The 21,038-nt window shown below is 39.8% G+C and overlaps 1 protein-coding gene across 3 annotated transcripts in view; it reads left to right on the forward strand.

The window, feature by feature from the left end:
• Positions 1-21,038, forward strand: part of alg14 (ALG14 UDP-N-acetylglucosaminyltransferase subunit) — a 30,783-nt gene that overhangs the window by 6,119 nt on the left and 3,626 nt on the right. The window contains exons 4-5 of one of the 3 annotated variants that reach the window (XM_044176486.1): positions 1,763-1,826; positions 3,963-4,024. The exons of 1 other annotated variant lie outside the window; for it this stretch is intronic. In XM_044176486.1, the coding sequence (XP_044032421.1) occupies positions 1,763-1,826; positions 3,963-4,009 (111 nt within the window). In that variant the 3' untranslated portion in view covers positions 4,010-4,024. Of the gene's footprint in view, positions 1-1,762; positions 1,827-3,962; positions 4,025-15,810; positions 16,143-21,038 lie in introns of those variants that run through there. One more of the 3 variants, XM_044176484.1, reaches the window with a different exon arrangement.

Raw genomic sequence — 21,038 nt, forward strand, 5'->3', positions numbered from 1 at the left:
AACATGGAACAGTGGTGAACCGGCCGACCAAAATTATCCCAAGAGAGCAGCGACGACTCATCCAAGAGGTCACAAAAGACCCCACAACAACATCCAAAGAACTGCAGGCCTCACTTGCCTCAGTCAAGGTCAGTGATCATGACTCCACCATAAGAAAGAGACTTGGCAAAAATGGCCTGCATGGCAGAGTTCCAAGACAAAAACCACTGCTGAGCAAAAAGAACATTAAGGCTCATCTCATTTTTGCCAGAAAACATCTTGATGATCCCCAAGACTTTTGGGAAAATACTCTGTGGGCTGACGAGACAAAAGTTGAACTTTTTGGAAGGTGTGTGTCCCATTACATCTGGCGTAACAGTAAAACCGCATTTCAGAAAAAGAATATTATACCAACAGTAAAATATGGTGGTGCTAGTGTGATGGTCTGGGGCTGCTTCAGGACCTGGAAGGCTTGCTGTGATAAATGGAACGATGAATTCTGCTGTCTACCAAAAACTCCTGAAGGAGAATGTCTGGCCATCTGTTTGTGACAGCAGGACAATCATCCAAAACACACCAGCAAGTCCACCTCTGAATGGCTGAAGAAGAACAAAATGAAGACTTTAGAGTGGCCTAGTCAAAGTCCTGACCTGAATCCCATTGAGATGCTGTGGCATGACCTTAAAAAGGCAGTTCATGCTTGAAAACCCTCCAATGTGGCTGAATTATAACAATTCTGCAAAGATGAGTGGGCCAAAATTCCTCCACAGCGCTGTAAAAGACTCATTGCAAGTTATCGCAAATGCTTGATTGCAGTTGTTGCTGCTAAGGGTGGCCCAGCCAGTTATTAGGTTTAGGGGGCAATCACTTTTTCACACAGGGCCATGTAGGTTTGGATTTTGTTTTCCCTTAATAATAATAATAACAACCTTCATTTAAAAAGTGCATTTTGTGTTTACTTGTGTTATCTTTGACTAATATTTAAATTTGTTTGATGATCTGAAACATATAAGTGTGACAAACATGCAAAAAAATAAGAAATCAGGAAGGGGGCAAACACTTTCACACCACTATGCAGATAGCGTACAAATATGAACACTGAAAATTTCTTCCTGATGAAACGTACAGTGCTGATATATCACATAACAAAATCATGCTCATTGAATTACACAACCTGTCTTATTAATCGATTGGCTTTTAAAAGAAATGCCGTTTATTAGTCCATTCAAAATGACAAAAAAGTAGACAAATGTTCATAGGAATTAGGGATGCCCCGATCATGTTTTTTTGCTGCCGATACCGACCGTCTATGAGCCATATCGGCCAATACTTATTGTTTTTTTGTTTTGTTTTAGCAGCTGGTATAGTATTATTATTATTATTATTATTAATATTATTATTATTAGTTTGACTGCTTTGTAGTGTATTGGGGTCTCCACCAGGTTGCAGTGCAACCTGTGCTATAAATGTTGTGTGAATGTCTGACTGCCTGAGCAACTACATGTGCAGCTCCTGGCCAGTGAATGAGGTGGGAGGCAAGACTACACTATGCACATACACGTGGTTGTTGCTCTCAGCTGCATGCACGAGAGTGTTTAACCACAGGTGTGTAGTACTACTTTGCCTTCAGGGCTTTCCGCCAGAAATGATTTCGCAAATAATTTTAGCAACGTTTTTTGGAATTATTAAGCATACGACTAGATAAATGAGACTTGGATTATACTGCAAGAGTTATGTGAGATTCTTTAAACGGATGTTTTGATATAGTTTTGCTATTTTAAAGACCGGAGCGCCATCAACTTCAACAAGTCTGAAAAATAATTCTACAGGGATTCAAGGCAACAAGGGTGAGTTATTGAAATACAAATCATTTTGGGGGTGAAGTGCTCCTTTAGGTTAATTAGCATGCATGTTAGTACCTCTTTGTTTTCCACGGCAGATAGTGCCCCCTCAAAGTAGGCGGAGCTGATCGCCATAGCTACGCTATTCCAGCAGTTGGGAAACAATACGGAAGCTTTACTTTGGTCTCGAAAAGCCGCAGCCTTTATTCACTGACAGACTGGAACCTACACTGTACATTTATTGCCAAATTCACAACTTCACTGCTCACCTTTTCCTCTGCACCGCTCGCATTCACCATCACACTATACCGCTCTTTCTCTCACTCTTGTGAGTTTACTACAGTTGGATGCACACCCATTCTCTCTCTCACACACGCTCAAACACACAGACACACACGCACACACACTGTTTACCAGTTCTGATGGCTCGAGTTACTAAGACTACTATGCTACCTGTTGCCTATCCGTCAGTCCCTTCTGTTGGGCCTAGAGGAATTGTTAGGGGAATGTTAGAGGTCTCTCTCCTCCTAAGACTATTTCCCCCTGTTCTAGGAATCACTACCTAAAACTCCTATCCTAACACCTTAATTCTTGTCCCTCTCTTGAGGTACAAATATTAGCATTTCTAACATTATTAAAGAACTGTAGAATGCAAGGGGCATTACCGAGGTGTTGGGGAGGAAGCAAATGCTCTTACAAAGTAAAAATTATTTTACCATCTTACCATCCCCTATGTCCCAGCAACCTAAATCTGTCTAACAATCAAACAAACTTAAAAAGTAACAAAATTAGTAAAAATTCAGCAATGCAAACAAAGTAAAAGGAGATGTAATACTGAGGGCTTTTGGGGGTTTTTCTTGGTTTTTCTTCTTATACAGTGGAGCTGGGTTTTTTTTTTTTCAAAATCTGCATCATCGCAAGGCCTACATGGTCATGAAACTGAGTTCAAGCTTTCCATTGGCTATACAGAGCCCACGTGGTCAGAAAGTTGTCTTTAAGGGCCAAACTAGAGATATATATGTGTGTGGTCTGTTTAGGATAACGGTGCCAAGTTAAAAGGAGTTAGTTAGCATACAAAGACTCATCGACATCAACTTAGTGTGTGGCTACCAAATTAACCTAACAGATAAACACATCACAACAACCAAACCTTAGAAAAACACATCAGTAATGTCACATGTACAAAAGTTAAACAGTCCTTTGCTTAGCTATATACACTGTTACTCTATGCTTTGCCCAGTTGTTACGTTACTGTCCGTGGGAGGGAAAGAGGTGGCTTTGGTGCTGCTGTTAGCTGGCAGTCAGTCTGTTGTAGACAAGCCAAGCTGAAAAGAATTGTGGTTCCATTGTGGAAGCGTCTTTTTCTGTGCAGTGTCCGCCTGTAGAGATCGGAGGAAGCCGGTTGCTCCACCTGTGGTTGTCCTTAGAGTTAACTTGTTTAATGTACTTCTTAAAGTTAGCAAGCAGGCTTTGTGCAATAGCCTTTGGTGCTAAACTTTATTGTAGAGATATAATAGGTCTTCACAGCTCTTTAGTAGATCAGGAGACTTTGGTTTTGCTGCGTGTTTCTGCTCCGAGCAGATTACACGGCAAAGTCAAGAGAGTTCAGGTGGGCCCCTCTCTTGATTCTAACAGTTGACTATATATTATGCCCAACCTGGCTATGTGCAACAGAGGTTTCTGCCTGTTAAAAGGAAGTTTTTTTCTTGCCACACACCAAATGCTTGCTCATGGTGGGATTTGTTGGGTCTCTGTAATTTAATGTAATATTATAAAGAGTACGGTCTAGACCTGCTCTATAGGAAAAGCGCAATGAGATAACTTCTGTTATGAATTGGCGCTATATAAATCAAATTTAATTGAACAGATCTGGTCCAAGTTCATTTGCACTGTAGAGTCTCCTGAGGGAGACTACGAAGTCAAAGTCTTGCTTTGAGAGGAAGGTGTATGGGTTCCAATTGTCTTGAGGATTTATTGTGCAAGTTTCGGTAACAACTGAAGTATAATCTTTTCATTTTATTTTAGGGTGGCCGGGGAAATGGTTCTAAAGGCCTGTACTATTGGTTTGAATAGGAATTTACTCCATAAGAGCTTTCACTGGCGAGTGAAAGCCAGTAACAGGGTTTTTTTTTTCTTCCACAGGAGTGACAGTATTCATCTCCTATTATTTCTCTTGCTGTTCTTGGTGAACCACCTGATCAGCCCGGAGCTGACCAACACTACTTAGTCCAGTCGAATCCTGGTGTCATTAATTCTAATTCTTCCAAAGTCATGCTTAAACATATTAGAATTGACCAGATCACATTATAGTCAGTTGTAGAAAAGGTTTCAGTCGTAGTTATCTGGACACTGTTTTCAGAATCAAGATGTTTCGGCTCCCATCCGGAAGTCATTCTCAATTGTGAAAAAATTGGACGGGAACAGGAAATTTAAGCTACTCTGTGTTACATAAGCCACATAAGGAATATGCCTGAGTATCTGTTAATAGCTAGTTTCACCAGAAACTGACCTAGATAGACCAATAGACTCTGGGCAGATTAAATCTCAGACCCCCATTTCTGTTCAAAGAGGGGTTCTCTTTTTTCACAAAAATGGCTTCCTTGACGCCCCGTTCAAACCAACTCTTCTCTCTACTTAGAATCTTCACCTCGCTGTCTTCAAATGTGTGGTTTGTAGCTTTTAGATGCAAATGCACAGCGCTCTGTAATCCTGAGTTAGCATGTCGTCTGTGCTGATAAAGTCTTTTGTGAAGTGGCTGTTTGGTCTCGCCTATGTACCGTTCTTTGCAGTTTTCCTCACTGCACTGAATGGAGTAGACAACATTGCTCTGTTTCTGTGTGGGTAACTTGTCCTTAGGGTGAACGAGTTTCTGTCTTAAAGTGTTGCCTGGTTTAAAGAAAACAGGAACATCGTGCTGTCTAAAGATCCTTTGTAGTTTTTCAGACAGTCCAGATACATAAGGAATGGAGACACCGTTCCTTCTTGGTTCTGTTACACTTTTGTCCTGTTTTTTGGCTCTTTTAATTAGTTGGTAATTAGTTTAGTTGGTTTGAACGGGGCGTCAAGGAAGCCATTTTTGTGAAAAAAGAGAACCGGTGGTTTGGATGTCTCGTGTATGGCCCTCTTCAAGTCAATCCATAGCATCTCTTTTGGGTTGAGGTCTGGGCTCTGACTTGGCCACTCTAAAAGATTTTGTTTTTCTGAAGCCATTCTGTTGTGCTTGCACTTGCTCCAGTGTTTGCACATGGGACATCAAGCAAGATCAGATCACATTTTATGACAAATTTAAAATTCCAAAAGGTTCACATACTTTTCCTTGCCACTGTATAGGTTAATTTAAAACCATGATTACAAACCACTCTGCACTTGAATGTAATTGTGTTCTGTTGCTGTTTGTTTTCTTGTTACTATTTTTTGTGTGTATTTATTCTTTTTTGTACTCTCGACATCATTGAAAATGAGGGCATGCCCTCAATGATTCCTCGAGATTTAAATAAAGGTTAAATGAAAAAACACCCAACAAGAAGTTGGTCATTTTGAATTTGCATGTTTCGCCATGGAAGAGGAAGCTGTAGTAGCTCGACTGTACGTTGTCCAATTGTCTCAAATTTCACATGTTTGATCAGAGTCCAGGTCTGGAGACATTTACAAACCAATATTTAGTCATAACCATAGCGCCACCTACTGGCAACAGGAATTACTTTTACAAACTCCACCTACCAGGTTAATCAGATCCACTTCAGATTTCATCAGCATAATCTAAAGACCTTCACAATGCTAAATTGCGAAGCTTTTGAGTTTTCAAGGAATGCCGTTGCCATGGCGAGGCCGACAATTTGCACTTTGAGAGAGGAAGCTGTTTTTGAGGGACTAGTGATGCTTGAAAACTCACAAAACTTGGGACACACATCATGGTAAATGGTAAATGCGCCTTTCTAGTCACACTACATATCACATTCACCCCATTCACACACATTCATACACTGATGGCAGGTGCCAACTGCTCATCAGTAAAAAAAATAAAAAATAAAAAACACACTGAAGGCACAAGGATTCAGTATCTTGCTTGCCCAAGGACACTTTGACACGTGGACTGGGGAAAGCCATGATCAAACTGCCGACCTTCAGATTAGTGGACGACCCGCTCTACCTTCAAGTCATAGCCGCCCTATCAGAACCCGTGAACAATGCAAGAATGCACAGCAATTGGGTGCATGCGTGTTTAGCAGTCTCCATAACACCCCCTAATGTGTGGCAGGCCTTAGTCAGGATAAAGTTGCTCCAATATTCACTAAATTTGGCACGCACATTGCTCTTTTCATTTCAGACATATTTCACATTGGCTTTCAGTAACTCCACCCAACCGGAAGTCAACCATTTTTAATTTAGTGCATTTTCCCAGTATTTTATGCGAACTTTTTCAAACTCCTCCTAGAGGGTTTATTGTATTAATTAGAAATTTGGTTGGTATAACCGTCACAGACGAATGTGACGCTAAACTGCGAAGGAATAATCGGTATCTCGAACAATGATGTCACAGGTCACGAGAGAACACCCCATTGATCTCCTCCTAGAGGATTCAACAGATTGACTTCAAGTTTGATTAGCTTAACCTTAAGACATGTCATTCCAAATTGCAAAGCTTTTGCCACCAAAAGTGGTGAAAGTATTTATCTGATGTGGGTTTTGAGCTTTGGTGTGGCAATATGGCTCCATAGCACCCCCTATAAAACTTCAACAAAGTAGCCTTTGCGGCACATTTAACCTAGATGTACAAAATTTGTGAGGCACGTGTAACATGTCCAGACTTACGAAAAAGCTTACTGATGCTATGCCCTAAACCCAACAAGAAGTTGGCCATTTTCAATTTGGTGTTCATTTGAAGTGTATTTTTTGCCATTTATGGGTACTTTCATTTTACAAACTCCTAACAGATTAACAGGATCCACCTCAAATTTAGTCAGCGAAGCCCTGTGTATTCCTTTTCAAATAAATGCCCAGCAACAGCAGTGTTTATTGAAGGCTAGGCAAATTTAATTCTGTCCAGAAATCAGTCACAGACTCAGTTAAGCAATAAAAGCAATACCAATTCTGTTAAGAATTTGTTGTTGTTTCTTCTTTCCACCAAATTAATAGAAAAGTATCAATAGTGGTATCAATATCAATAAAAATTAAAGATCCTCATCCCTACACTTGATATACAGCAACATCTGTTGATGTGTTGAATGGGGTTGCCATGGCAAACGCATGACACCATGCCAGACAGGAAGTGGGAATAACTCAGCAATTTTTCAACCGATCAGCCTCAAACTTGATATGGTTATTGAAAGACCACTCCTGATCACACCCATGTGACATTCATGAGGCATAGTTATAGCGCCACCTACATTTAAAGAGGTAAGCTGCACTTTTTACTCCTACAGGTATTATCCGATTAACTTCAAATTGTATCTATGCAACTTGTAAGCATGCCTGACACTAAATTGAGAAGGTAATTTGATGTGTCGAATGTGGTCGCTTGACATCCTATCAAACAGGAAGTGGGAATAATTCTGCAATGCTTTGGCTGATCAGCCTCAAACTTCATATGGTTAGTTAAGGACCAGTCCTGATCAAACCTATGGGGCATGTATTATTCATAATTATAACGCCACCTGGGCTGTTTACTTCAAATTTAGTCACCACAACCCACAAGCATGCCCGGCTCTAAATTGAAAAGGTATAGTTGATGTGTTGAACGGGATCGCCGTGGCAGACGCATTACGTACTAATTCTACAGGAGAGGAGCTTGATAACTGAAGGCTCTGGCTCCCATTCTACTTTTGGAGACTCTAGGAACCACAAGTAAGCCTGTATTCTGGGAGAGCAGTGTTCTAGTCGGATAATAAGGTATTATGAGATCTTTAAGATACGATGGTGCCAGACCATTACGAGCTTTGTAGGTGAGGAGAAGGATTTTAAATTCTAGGTAGGTGAGGAGAAGGATTTTAAATTCTCTTACAGAGAGCCAGTGCAGAGAAGCTAATATTGGAGAAATATGATCTCTTTTCCTAGTTCTTGTCAGTACATGTGCCGCAGCATTCTGGATCAACTGGACTTATGCGGGACTTATGCGGGCAGCTGGATAATAAGGAATTGCAGTAGTGCAGCCTAGAAGTAACAAATGCATGCATTAATTTTTTGGCATCATTTTGAGACAGGATGTGCCTGATTTTTGCAATGTTATGTAGGTGAAAAAAGGCAGTCCTTGAAGTTTGTTTCATGTGGGAGTTAAAGGATAAATTCTGACCAAAGATAGCTCAGAGGTTTCTTACGGTGCTGCTGGAGGCCAGGACAATGCCATCTAGAGTAACTATATCTTTAGATAATGTGTCGGAGGTGTTTGGGGCCAAGTACAATAACTTCAGTTTTGTCAGAGTTTAACATCAGAAAGTTGCAGGTCATCCCGGTCTTTATGTCCTTAAGGCATGCTTGAAGTTTAGTTAACTGGTTAGTTTCATCTGCCTTTATCGATAGATATAATTGGATATCATCTGCATAGCAATGAAAGTTTATGGAGTGTTTCCTAATAATTTTGCCTAAATGAAGCATATATAAGGTGAATAGAATCGGTCCAAGCACAGAACCTTGTGGAACTCCATTAATAACTTTGCCGTGCACGGAGGACTCACCGTTAACATGTACAAACTGAGATCGATCTGATAGACAGGATTTAAACCAGCTTAGTGCAGCTCCTTTAATGCCAATTATATGTTCCAGTCTCTGTAATAGGATGTGATGGTCAATGGTGTTGAACACAGCTCTAAGATCTAACAAGACAAGTACAGAGACAAGTCCATTGTCTGATGCAATTAAAAGGTCATTTGTAATTTTCACCAGTGCTGTCTCAGTGCTATGATGCACTCTAAATCCTGACTGAAAATCCTCAAATAAACTATTGTTATTTAGAAAGTCACACAAATGATTGGCGACTGCTTTCCCAAGGATCTTAGAGAGAAAGGGAATGTTAGATATAGGTCTATAGTTGGCTAAAACCCCTGGATCAAGGGTGGGCTTTTTAAGAAGCGGTTTAATTACAGCTACTTTAAAGGATTGTTGTGCATACCCTGTTAATAAAGACAGATTGATTATATCCCGTAAAGAGGTGCCAACTAAGGGTAAAACGTCTTTAAGCAGCCTAGTTGGAATGGGGTGTAAGAGACGGGTTGATGGCTTAGATGAATTAATCGTCGAAGTCAGCTGAAGATCGACAGGGGCACGGCAGCCAAAACACACATCAGGCTCTACAGCTGTTTCCAAGGTTCCTGTGTTTGAAGACAAGTCGGCACTGGTTGATGGCAGGACTTGATGAATTTTTTCTCTAATAGGACGTTGTAGTCCCTCATTCGTCCAGGAGTGTTCTATTGTAGAAAAGGTTTCAGTAGTAGTCATCTGGACAATGTTTTTAAATTCAAGACGTTTCGGCTTACTAGATGACTATGACTGAAACCTTTTCTACAATTTTTCTCTAATAATTTTATCATTAAAGAAGCTCATGAAGTCGTTACTACTGAGGGCTATAGGAATACATGGCTTAATAGAGCTGTGATTCTTTGTCAGCCTGGCTACAGTGCTGAAAAGAAACCTGGGGTTGTTTTTATTTTCTTCTATTAATGATGAGTAGTAAGCTGCTCAGGCATTACGGAGGGCCTTCCTATATGTTTTAAGACTATCTTGCCAGACTAAACGAGATTCTTCCAGGTTGTTGGAACACCATTTCCTTTCAAGTTTTTGTGATGTTTGCTTTAATTTGCGGGTTTGGGGGTTATGCCATGGAGCTAACCTTCTTTGTTTTATTATCTTCTTTTTTAGAGGAGCGATAGAATCGAGTGTCGTTCGCAGTGAGCCTGCAGTGCTATCAACTAGATGGTCAATTTGGGAGGGGCTGCGATTTGCATAGGAGTCCTCTGTTATATTGAGACATAACATTGAATTAAATGCAGATGGAAGTGCTTCCTTAAATTTAGCTACAGCAATATCAGATAGACATCTAGAGTAAGAATTTTAGCTTAATGGCGTGTAGTTCAGCAATAGCAGTTCAAAAGTTATTAAATAATGGTCCGATAAAGAAGGATTCCATGGAAAAACTATTAAATCTTCAATTTCAATGCCATATACCAGAACAAGCTAGAGGGTGTGGATAAAACAGTGACTGGCTTCATGTACACTCTAACAAAAGCCAATTGAATTTAATAATGAGATAAATGCAGTACTAAAGCTATCATTTTCATCGTCCACATGAATATTGAAATCACCTACAATAATTACTTTATCTGTTTTAAGGACTAAACTTGATTAAAAACTCTTGAGAATTCAGATAAAAATTCAGAATAAGGACCAGGTACACTATAACAAATAGAATTGGCTGTCGTGTTTTCCAGGTCGGGTGTGAAAGACTTAGAACAAGGCTTTCGAATGAGTTATAATTTAGTTTAGGTTCAGGGTTGATTAATAGGCTTGAGTCGAAGATGGCTTCAACTCCACCTCCTCGGCTGGTGCCTCGAGGAATATGAGTGGGTAACTGCTCTGGAAGCGCGGAAAAGCATGTAGGACTACAACTCTGTCTCCTGATCTCAACTCTGAGTTGATGGTTATTCCTTGATCCAGGCTTAAAACTAAAGAAGACTTTGCTTTTGAGGTTGTGGCTCCTAAACTTTGGAACTCCCTTTGGACTTAAGAACTGTGGACATCTTTAAAAAGTATATCAGGGCCCACCTGTTTAGACTTTCCTTTGTGTAATTTTTCTGTTTACACTTATTTTAATTTATTTCAATTTTATGGTGTTTTATTCTTCCTAAGTGTGTATTTATGTTGGTTAGATGTCTTTTGTGAAGCACTTTGTGACGTTCTGCTCTTGAAAGGTGCCATATAAATAAAGTAACTTACTATTTACTTAAAGCCCTCGTGAGTGTACAACCAACCTGCACATAATGACTCAGTCATCATGGGGCATATTTGAAGTTAGGTCACCTTGAACATCATCAAACCTTGTAGAATCAACTCCAAGGTGCATGAGGGAATGATGGGACAGTAGGTGTGATAACACCACTCAAGGTTTGAGGTCTAAGAACGGACCAATGACCTGGATAAGGATAAGTATATCACAGTATATATAATTTTATATTATAGTTTTGATGTCAATAGTATTTTTGCTAAATCTATTGAAAATTTTGTTTATGGATAAAAAATCAGACAGCAATGTCTGTTTAGACTAATTCAGTAAAATAAATACATAAATAATAAAGATAAATAAATACCTGACAAATCAAGGTACATCATCACATTGATGCAAAAAAATGCCATAAAGGAGTCCTGCACTGCTCACAAAAGCCAAATACGGCTAGAAATATTAAAGTGATAGCTATCATGGGTTAAATGATATATAAAACAAAAATATGTCGTTTCATGGTACAGTATTGTCATATCAACCAATCTAGTCATCATTATACATGACGAGGGTTGAATTCTGATATGTGGGCGCAAGTTGGTAGATACCTGTATTTGTTAAGCTCTGAGTCTAAATAATCTATTTATAGAATCATTTATCTATTTAAAAATAGAATCTAACTGGCATATCCCAAGTTTTAGTTTGAATATCAGTGTTTGATTTTGAATTTGTAAATATTAAGTGGTTTTCTCTTCGTGTGAGTGGTATTCATGCAGATAGTAAGATGTATGTCTCTGAGTTTTCCGATTCCACCCCAATACAAAGGACTGTACCGAATGTTATTTTTTTACATTTGAAGCTTCGATTGAGGTTTTTGAATGAAGCTTATAATTTATGTTATCATCATTTCATGACGCCATCACCCTAATAAAAAATTCAAAATATCCTTAATTTGAATAAAGTGATTCATCGGATTAAATGACTTAGTCTTTTTTGTTAAGTATAGGCAGAATGAGGAGGATTTGTGAGTTGCTGTTTGTAAACATACGATTCAAAGTGAGAGAGAGCTTTTTTTTATTTTTTAAAACACCGTTATTTTCCAATCTCAACACAGCATGATTATAGGATTTACCCTAACCCTTTTCCCATTAAGAAGTCTCATAAAAACACAGAGTTAAAGCTCAGCTCTCCCTCAACAACAGTACAGAGAGCTTTAGTGAAACACCACTGAGACAGAAACTCTACAACATTATTCATGAGAGAGTAGAATCTAAAGTCCACTCTGACTCTGGCTTTCACCAACAACACAAACATTGACAGTAGCTCTTCATTGAACCATTTTTTTTAAATTTTATTTGGATTCTGGACAATGTTGGGACTCCACAGATGAATTCATTCATTTGGCTGATTGTTAACTGAACTTTCAAGGAGACTGCATTCTCTTTTGTCCTACAATCCTGAGAGCCATCGCATGCAGCATTGGCCAGTCTGACCTGTGACCCTGATGTCACAAGATCAATAAAAAGGTCAGCGATGTTTTGTTCGGTCTTTTTCTCCTGGGATCTTTCACTGCGGCGGACAACCTGTGGCTGTCTGCTCACCAGCAGAAACCCACCTGAACACTCTCCTCCTGGCTTCGCCGTGTAATCTGCTCAGAGCAGAAACACGCAGTAGAACCAAAGTCTCCTGATCTACTAAAGCGCTGCAGGCCTCTTAGATCTCTGCAACAAAGTTTAGCACAAACTGTAAATTGATAGTTTAGTGTATTTTATGAGACTCTCTTTAACAAGAGTTGTGCCCCAGAGGACTTTATTCATTAAAGTTATTTATAATTATCTTTGATAATTCTGATAGCCATAATTAATTGATCTCACCTACACAAGTGGGTGCCCCCTTTTAAGTATCAGACCAACACCCACCACAGTTCAAAAACACAGTTTTCAAGACTTCAAACAAAACCTTCTGGTTTCTGGTTCCTGACAGAAAGGTCACTTAGTGGACACAATGGGATTTATCCTATTTTCATCAGGAGTCCCTGTTCCAGTAAAATAATCCTGCAGCATTTTTAGTTCTTCACTAGTCACTGTTTTAGTCCACATGTTTAAAATGTCTCTGACCCAATAGAGAGGCCACAGCTTCCATGTTGTAAAGTCCTGGACCTGTAGCATCCACTATGTCTCAGCTTAACTGTCCCATCTGAACGTAACTGTTGATTAAGACCAGGTCTGCTGGGGTCCTGAACATCCAGCTGGGCTCCGTGAACTAAAGACTGAAGCTGCAGGGTCCATTCTGTTCCATTTAAAATAAATAAAGTCCAGGCTTTAAACCATCCTTGATAAAATGGAGGCAAGTCACACAAACAAATAAAACCACTATCTGTTAAAAACAAAGATCATTTCCTGTGAGGTACCATTGGATAAATTGTAAACTGAAAGCTGCTGCTCTGCTCCCCCCTTCCTTTGTACCCTCTGTGGAACCCAATGCAAGTTATCCCAAAAGAAATTCACCATAATAGACTGCACTTTTTGCAACAGACTAGCAAGGGGCTCCATACATTTTAGCCTGTGCCAGAGAGTTGATGCTCCCAAGTTATTAATGATCAAAACTCTTCCTCTATATGACATGTTACGTAATAGCCATTTCCACTTAGCCAACCTCCATTCCACCTTCTCCGCCAGTTCTTCTTTATAGTCTGATCATCTCCCAGATTAACCCTCCTGGCAACTGAGGGAGACCTGCACACCAACTCCCAACTACTAAGGCTTCACTCTTTGCCCTTTGCCCAGTTAGCTTTTGCAGCTAAGATGTTACCAAAATTTTCAACAATGTTTCCTAACCTCTTCACATGTTCCTGGTTTCCTACAATAACAATAATATCATCTGCATTTGCAGATAAAATAAAATGTGTATTAAAATTAGGTAATAACAGACCATCAATACGAAAACGGACATTGTGCAACATTAGTTCAATAGAAAGTGCATAGAGCATACCGGACATCGAGCAACCTTGTCTGATACCCCGAGTCACTTTAAAAGGTTTACACAAACCACAATTAATTTTCAGTACACTCTCAATGTCCTTGTACAAAACATTAATCTTGGCAATAAGTCCAGGGTAACGGTGCTCAGCCCGGTCAAATTCCTTTTCCTGGTCCAAAGAAACCAGACCAGCATCAAAACCCAGAGAACCAGAGACTTCCATAAGATCTCGAGTCAGTGACAAATTGTCAACAATGGACCTGCCGGGCACACAGTAGGTTTAGGTCTGGTGGATAAGCTGGTCCATCACCCTCTTTAGTCTGTTAACCAGGACTTTGGACAGCATCTGTACAGAACATAGAGACTGCCAGTTCTTTGTCTTGAAGGTCACCATTTTTTTGGGGCAACAGAGTCAGAACTGCTCTACTACAGCTCTGTGGCAGAGACAGGTCATGAAAGCTCTCAGTGAAGACTTCTAAAACATCGCTATGTACACTTCCACTGCAGTCAGAGGACCCTCCAGCTCTTTGTTGGTCTCTTCCGAGACTCTGCGCAGCCCACTGCAGACGAACTGATAAATGTATTCATTTATTACAGTTAAACACTGTAAAAGTCAGTAGTTATTTTGGTAGCACATTCCAGGCTCTATATAAACTATTACTGGGTGAAATCAGCTTAAGGCAGGATATCATGAACACTTTAACATGCACTGTAACAACCTGCTTAATGTTTTTGAACAAAGGTTGGCATATTTTAAGTGTAGTTATTTATATACTACAGCCTGAGGAGCTTTTTTTCTTGTTTGAATAACAGGACATACCTGTGTGGCTGTCACAGCAGTACTGTCCCTATCTTTGTCATGCATATGCACACATGTAGAAACCCTATTAGAATCCAGGGTAAGTTTATACATGAAATCAGGGTTTCTCATTTGGGTTTCTCATTTTTATGGTGTAAAAAATTAAGTTACTGACAACCAGATTATGTACATTTATGTAAATCCAGTGCCTAGAAATCTCTGGGTAGGGGGAATAAGATTTCCATCGCTAGAGTTCTATTTACTACAGCCAGAGGGAGCTTAAGATCAAGTGGTGAAATCTGCTGATATTTATGGCAGTCTTGAAGATCTTTTGTTTTATTTACTGCACAGCAAACATTTGTAGACTAACCACCTAATTTTACAAATTACAAGTTCGAGCCTTTTTGACTAAAATTAATCAATGTCAACCTGTGACCCCTAACCACAGGTTGTGGACATAGGCTGTGAGCAGTTCAACCAAAGATGGATTTTTGTGTTATCGTATTGTTTCAATAGGACTTTAAGAGGCCTTAAGAGGTGAACATGCCCACAGTTTCACAAGAAAAAAGCAAAAGTTTGATAAACGTCACTGTGTAACAGAAATATTTTATTGATAAGTCAAAGTTTGTTTTGATACAGATAGCAAGTCATGTATTTTGACAATTGATATTTAAATAAAACCAATTTCAGTACACTTTGATACAACAAAAGTTATCATTATTCATACTTTGAAGAGAGACTTCTATTGGGTACAAGTCTGTAAAAGTTATCAATTTTGAACTAGTGATTTCTGAACTAGGAAAAATAAAGTATGCAGGTTTTTCTGTATCTCCAAAAAACATATTAAAGTGTGTGCAAATATTTCTCACATGCACTCTACTGTTCTTTGGAAACAACAGTTCCTGGATATCAGTTTTCTACAGTAGCTCAGACAGTCCCAAGACAGTGCAACTGGAGACAAATGGGCAAAAGTAGGATCCCCATTGGATGATGCACCCCTTCTTGTAATAGGAAAAAAGAAAAACTAGATGTCTTGATGAAAAACAAATCAGTCTGCAATCTGTCTCTGTACAGATATTGATCTTAAGACAGAGGCAAACACATATCGCCCTGAATTGTTCCTTTAACCAGTTTCTGTCATGTGAGCAGAGAGTTCTGTCACAGATGTCCTGAACAGCCCGCAGACACTGCTTTCTATGTAGCTTAAGAAAAACAGAGTATGTGTCACTTCCTGGAAATGTGCTCATCCCCTACCTTTCTCTGTGTGTATGCATGTGTTGTTTCAGGTGCTGTGTAACGGCCCGGGGACCTGCGTTCCCCTGTGTGTGGCAGGACTCCTTCTTGGAATTCTGGGAATGAAGAAAGTCCTGATAGTTTATGTTGAAAGCATTTGCCGGGTGCAGACACTGTCACTCACGGGGAAAATCCTGTACCCGATATCAGACTATTTCTTTGTGCAGTGGCCCTCTCTGAGAGACAAATACCCCAAATCCATTTTCTTTGGAAGAATAGTGTGAAAACATCTGTTACACATGGGCAGGTATACACAAATGTAGGATCAAATATTGTAATGCTTATTATAATGCTCATGAATAAATGCACTATTTTTTATTGTTGAGTTATGTTTTTACATTATCATTTAACAATCCTGTAGCTGTGACTTCTCATACAGAGTGCAAGCTCCAACAGTGCAGTATATTGGTTACGTATAAAAACATTCTATTTAAAAAATCTTTAAAAAGTTGAAAATATAATAGTTTTACTCTGCACTGACAGGTTTCTTTCTGCTTCTGGTTGAATAAGATTAAAGGTAAAGAAAACCTGAAAATGAAATTACAGTGTGCACTACTCACTTCCAGTTTATACTATCAAAGCAGTCTGTGATTGTTCATTTTAAAAGCATTTAAAAAATATAGCCCGGGCGGCAATGATCAGGGTCCAAGCAGACTGCGAAAAATTGCCAAATTTGACATTTTTAGAGCAGAGAACCAGATGCAGATGATTTCAGAGATTAAAATGATGAAAGAATTTTGACTGTAGGCCAAGCCGTTTTTGAGATAATTGTGAACATGTAATCTTGATTCTTACAGCATCACCTTGAGTTCAGTGAGAGTCATTATATGTGCCTGGGTGGAATTTGCAATCCACCTGCCGATTTTGTGTTTCTAGGTCTTATAGATTTTTGCTGCATAAACACTTAAAACTAATTAGAAGAAATTTTCATGGGGTCCAAGTACAATTTTGGAATTATTATGACAAAAAATGAGCACTTGAAAACACACCACATGTATGAATTGCCACATTGTTGGCAAGTAGGACTTGGACTCCTGGGATGTGAACCCTGTGCATACAATACAAATTACTGCAAGATAGTGAAAATCATTGCAGACTCACCTACTAACTGACCAATCTGAACACAATTTGAAACACTTGATGACTTCCATCTAGAGAATGTCTGTGTCAATTTTGGTAGCATTTGAATGAAGACTTGTGGAGATATAAATGTTAATTGATTTAGTATATTTAGAAAAATATAGAGTGATGGACTTCTGAATTGACCAACATTTCAGCTCTGTAGGACGCATGGGTGATTTTTTTTTTTAAGTTTGGAATGTGAAACGTGTAGAAATGTACATTTGTTGTAATAAGCCACGCTCACTTTTATCAATCATTACCAAATTTTATGCATCAACTGAGTCATGACCCTATTTCATGCATACCAAATTTGTAGCATTTGTAGCACCACCTAGTAGCGGATTGGTGGCAAATTTTACGCTGAGCCTCGGTGGGGCATTGGAATGTACTGGCCCAAGTTTTAAGTTATTTGGACAATCATATGTGGAGATATGACATGACTTCATGTTTTACTGCAACTGCTACTGAAGTTGTTCCTTTATAAGCATTTTTTTTGAGTATCAAAATTCTTTTAATCATGAGGGTCCATAGATTCCATGTGCAAAATTTCATGTAGATCGGACTTGCGGCCTCGGAGGAGTTTGAAAAAGTAGCTTTTGCATATTCCGCGATCTTGTGAAAAATTATAGGCGGAAATGGCCATAGCATATATCACGAGATGCAGCTCAATTCAAGGAATGCGTGCATATAAGGTTTTCGAATGAGTGACGTACTATGTGGGAGTCTATACCACCACTGTGAATTTCACTTGCATGACTCCTATGGTGTATGCTGCAGTACTACTTTTACCAACGAAAAAAAAAAAAAAAAATAACCTGAGCAATTACAATAGGGTTCCCAGCATCGCTGGTACTGGGCACCACGATGCCTTCCATTCATGGTTCCCAGCCCCCTTGGGCTTGGACCTCTAATTAAAGCTGCAAGCAGCAATGAATGGGCCCTGGCACCTGACTGCACATCAGGGCGTGCCACAGTTGTGGCGTTGTTGCCGGAGGTTCAGTCGACACTGCTCCGAATTTTCACGTGTTTTGGATGCTACACGGAGGAGGTAAATGTCCCTTCCTGTGTACAGTCCAGTTTCCTGTTTCATGGTGAAACAAGGAAATTCGGACATGCGTTCAACTTATGAACAAACTTTGAAGAACTTTTGATCCTGAAGGTCTTAAGATTGGACTGCCCAAATTCGAAGTCGATCCGAATAATTCTCTAGGAGGAAGTAAAGTACAGGGCCTGTAAATGGTGAAAAATGGCCTAAAAGTGCACATTCAATTCAAAATGGCTGACTTCCTGTTGGGTATAGGATATGGCTTCGCTGAAGGCTAACTTCCTGTTGCCACTGGGTGGTGCTATGACTAATATTCAATATTGGCCTGTAGATTTCTTCAGGCTGGTACTCTTCTCAAGCATGTCTCAAGTTTGGGGCAGATTTGAACAGGTACACTATCGAGCCAATTTGCCACACCCAATCCTGAGAGCCATATCAGATATCTATTTTTGCCACGTATGACGTGTGTGCCAATTTTCGTGAGTTTTTGCGTAGCCCTCGCACCTAATTTTTGCAATGAAAGACTGCAAATAATAATAATCATAATCTTTTGAATTTCAATAGGTCCTCGTCACAGATTCTCTGTACTTGGGACCCTAATTGAAGCTTCAAGCAGCGATGAGTGGGCCCTTGCGCCTCCAAAACGTTGGTGTGTGCTGCAGCCATGGTGCAAAGGAGTTAAATGTCACTTCCTGTGTCCACTACATGGCGCTAGACAACACCCCCTAATTATATATCATGTTCCAGTATATCAAGTGTGGACCTCACCATGAAAAATTCACATGAATCGAATGATGATTGTCACACAAGGCCTACTTCCTATTGCCTGTTGTGGTCTTTGCATTGTGCCTCCCTAACCCTATCCCCTTCCCCCTTCCCCCTCCCCTCTCTTTCGCTCTCTTTCTTTCTTTCTCTCTCTCTCTCTCTCTCTCTCAAAACCTAACACGGCAGCGGCGGATGGCCGCCCACCATTGAGTCTGGTTCTGTCCAAGGTTTCTGCCTGTTAAAAGGAAGTTTTTTTCTTGCCACTGTCGCCAAATGCTTGCTCATGGTGGGATTTGTTGGGTCTCTGTAATTAATATTATAAAGAGTATGGTCTAGACCTGCTCTATAGGAAAAGTGCAATGAGATAACTTCTGTTATGAATTAGCGCTATATAAATAAAATTGAATTATTCCCAGTAGGTGGTGCAATGACTATGACTATGTAGATGTCCTCAATCTGGGACTCTTATCAAACGTGAAATTTGGGGAAGATTTGACAATGTACATTCAAGTTACAACTTCCTGTGTCATGGCAAAACCGACTTGCCAAATTTTGAGGTGAATGATGATGATCTAGTCAACCTGCTAGGAGTACGTCAAAGTATAAAATGTGTCAATTCATATTGCCAGTAGGTGGCGCTATGACTATGACTGAATATTGGCATGTTGATGTCTTCAGGGCGGGAATCTAATCAAACGTGAAGTGGAGCAGATTTGACCCTTCAACAAAAAGTCACACTTAGCACAACTTTTAATTGCGAAGGTCTTTAGATTGTACTGTGAAAATTTGAAGTCGATCAATTAACAAACTCCTCCTAGAGAATTCAAGTACGGAGCCTGTAAAATGGCTGACTTTCTGTTGGGTTTAGGGTATGGCTCCAAGAGGCTTTTTTTTTTGTTTGTCTTGGGGTGATACATGCACCTCCCAAATTCAATTCTATTCAGTTTGATTTATATAGCGCCAATTCATAACAGAAGTTATCTCATTGCACTTTTCCTATAGAGCAGGTCCAGACTGTACTCACAGCAGTCGCTGCTCGGGCCCTACTAATACTAATAATTCCTTGCAAAGCTGCAAGCAGCGATGATTGGGCCCTTGCACCTCCACACACATCGGGGTGTGCTGCAGCCGCGGCATCCTTGCAGGATGCCGGCTGCTCAACGCGGCTGTGTGTCCACTATGTGGTGCTAGAGAACACACACTAATAACGCTTGCTGGATATCACGTGTAAACCACACTATGTTAATTCGATGTAAAATCAAAGGCTGACTTCCTGTTTCCAGTAGGTGGCGCTATGACAATAACTAAATATTGTCATATAGATGTTCAGGGTGGGACTCTTATCATACATGTGAAGTTCGGGGCAGTTTGGACCATGTGCACTGAAGATACAACAATGTCCTGTGTCATGGTGAAACATCGGAATTCGCGCAAGCTGTTGGTAACCTTTCATCCTCAACCTTTTTTTTACAGCCAAGAGTTGTGGTTTGGTTGAACACCTATTGACTTCATGACCCTGTAGAAGTCCCTACTTTTCTGTATGACATTAAGCTCTGTACTGAGACAAACTATTTTACATTGATTAACAGATCTCTGTGAGTGAAACTTTTCGTTATATTGTGAGGAGAGCCCAGGCCAGCCCTGTGAGGAGTCACACCTTAACTCACATGGAAACTCAACTTGCTTTATAATCTCAGCTGCTTTCCACCTTTTGCTCTTTTGTCATTACAATAGCAACCTAGGTCAAGTAGGTGTTTATTACTAACAATGTGGGTAGATGGACTGGTGGCTCAATTATCAAGCCTGTGATTATCAGCTCTTTTATGTTATGTGTTTTCTGTGCATGCATCTGCGTTTTTGTGTACCTGCCAGAAGCTTCGTCTTAAATGGTTTCTGTAGCTGAAAGTATGCAGAAGTAGTAGTAGACCAAAAAACTTACGGAAGGCGGATTAAGAACCCAGAAAATTAAAATGCGTGTTAATGCTGACAGCTGAAATATGAAATTGCAAAGCATTGCTGAAAATGAAGAAATCTGAAATGAATTTGCCTGAAAAATCTTAAACCCCAAATGCACTGGGTTGCACTGCTGAGAAACCTGGAAACTGAATTTTTTAAAAGTATTTCTTTTCAGATTGGTCAGGAATTGAACTGCTGACCCTGCAGTTTCCACAAAGTATGTGCATTCAATATTCTGAAATGATTCACACAGAGAGAGCGGTCTTAACTGTTTAAAATATCTTAGTAGTAATACACCACTTAGAAACTGCTGCAGGTATAATCATATGTGAT

The sequence above is a fragment of the Siniperca chuatsi genome, linkage group LG19 (genome assembly GCF_020085105.1).
Source record: "Siniperca chuatsi isolate FFG_IHB_CAS linkage group LG19, ASM2008510v1, whole genome shotgun sequence".
Classification (NCBI taxonomy): domain Eukaryota; kingdom Metazoa; phylum Chordata; class Actinopteri; order Centrarchiformes; family Sinipercidae; genus Siniperca; species Siniperca chuatsi.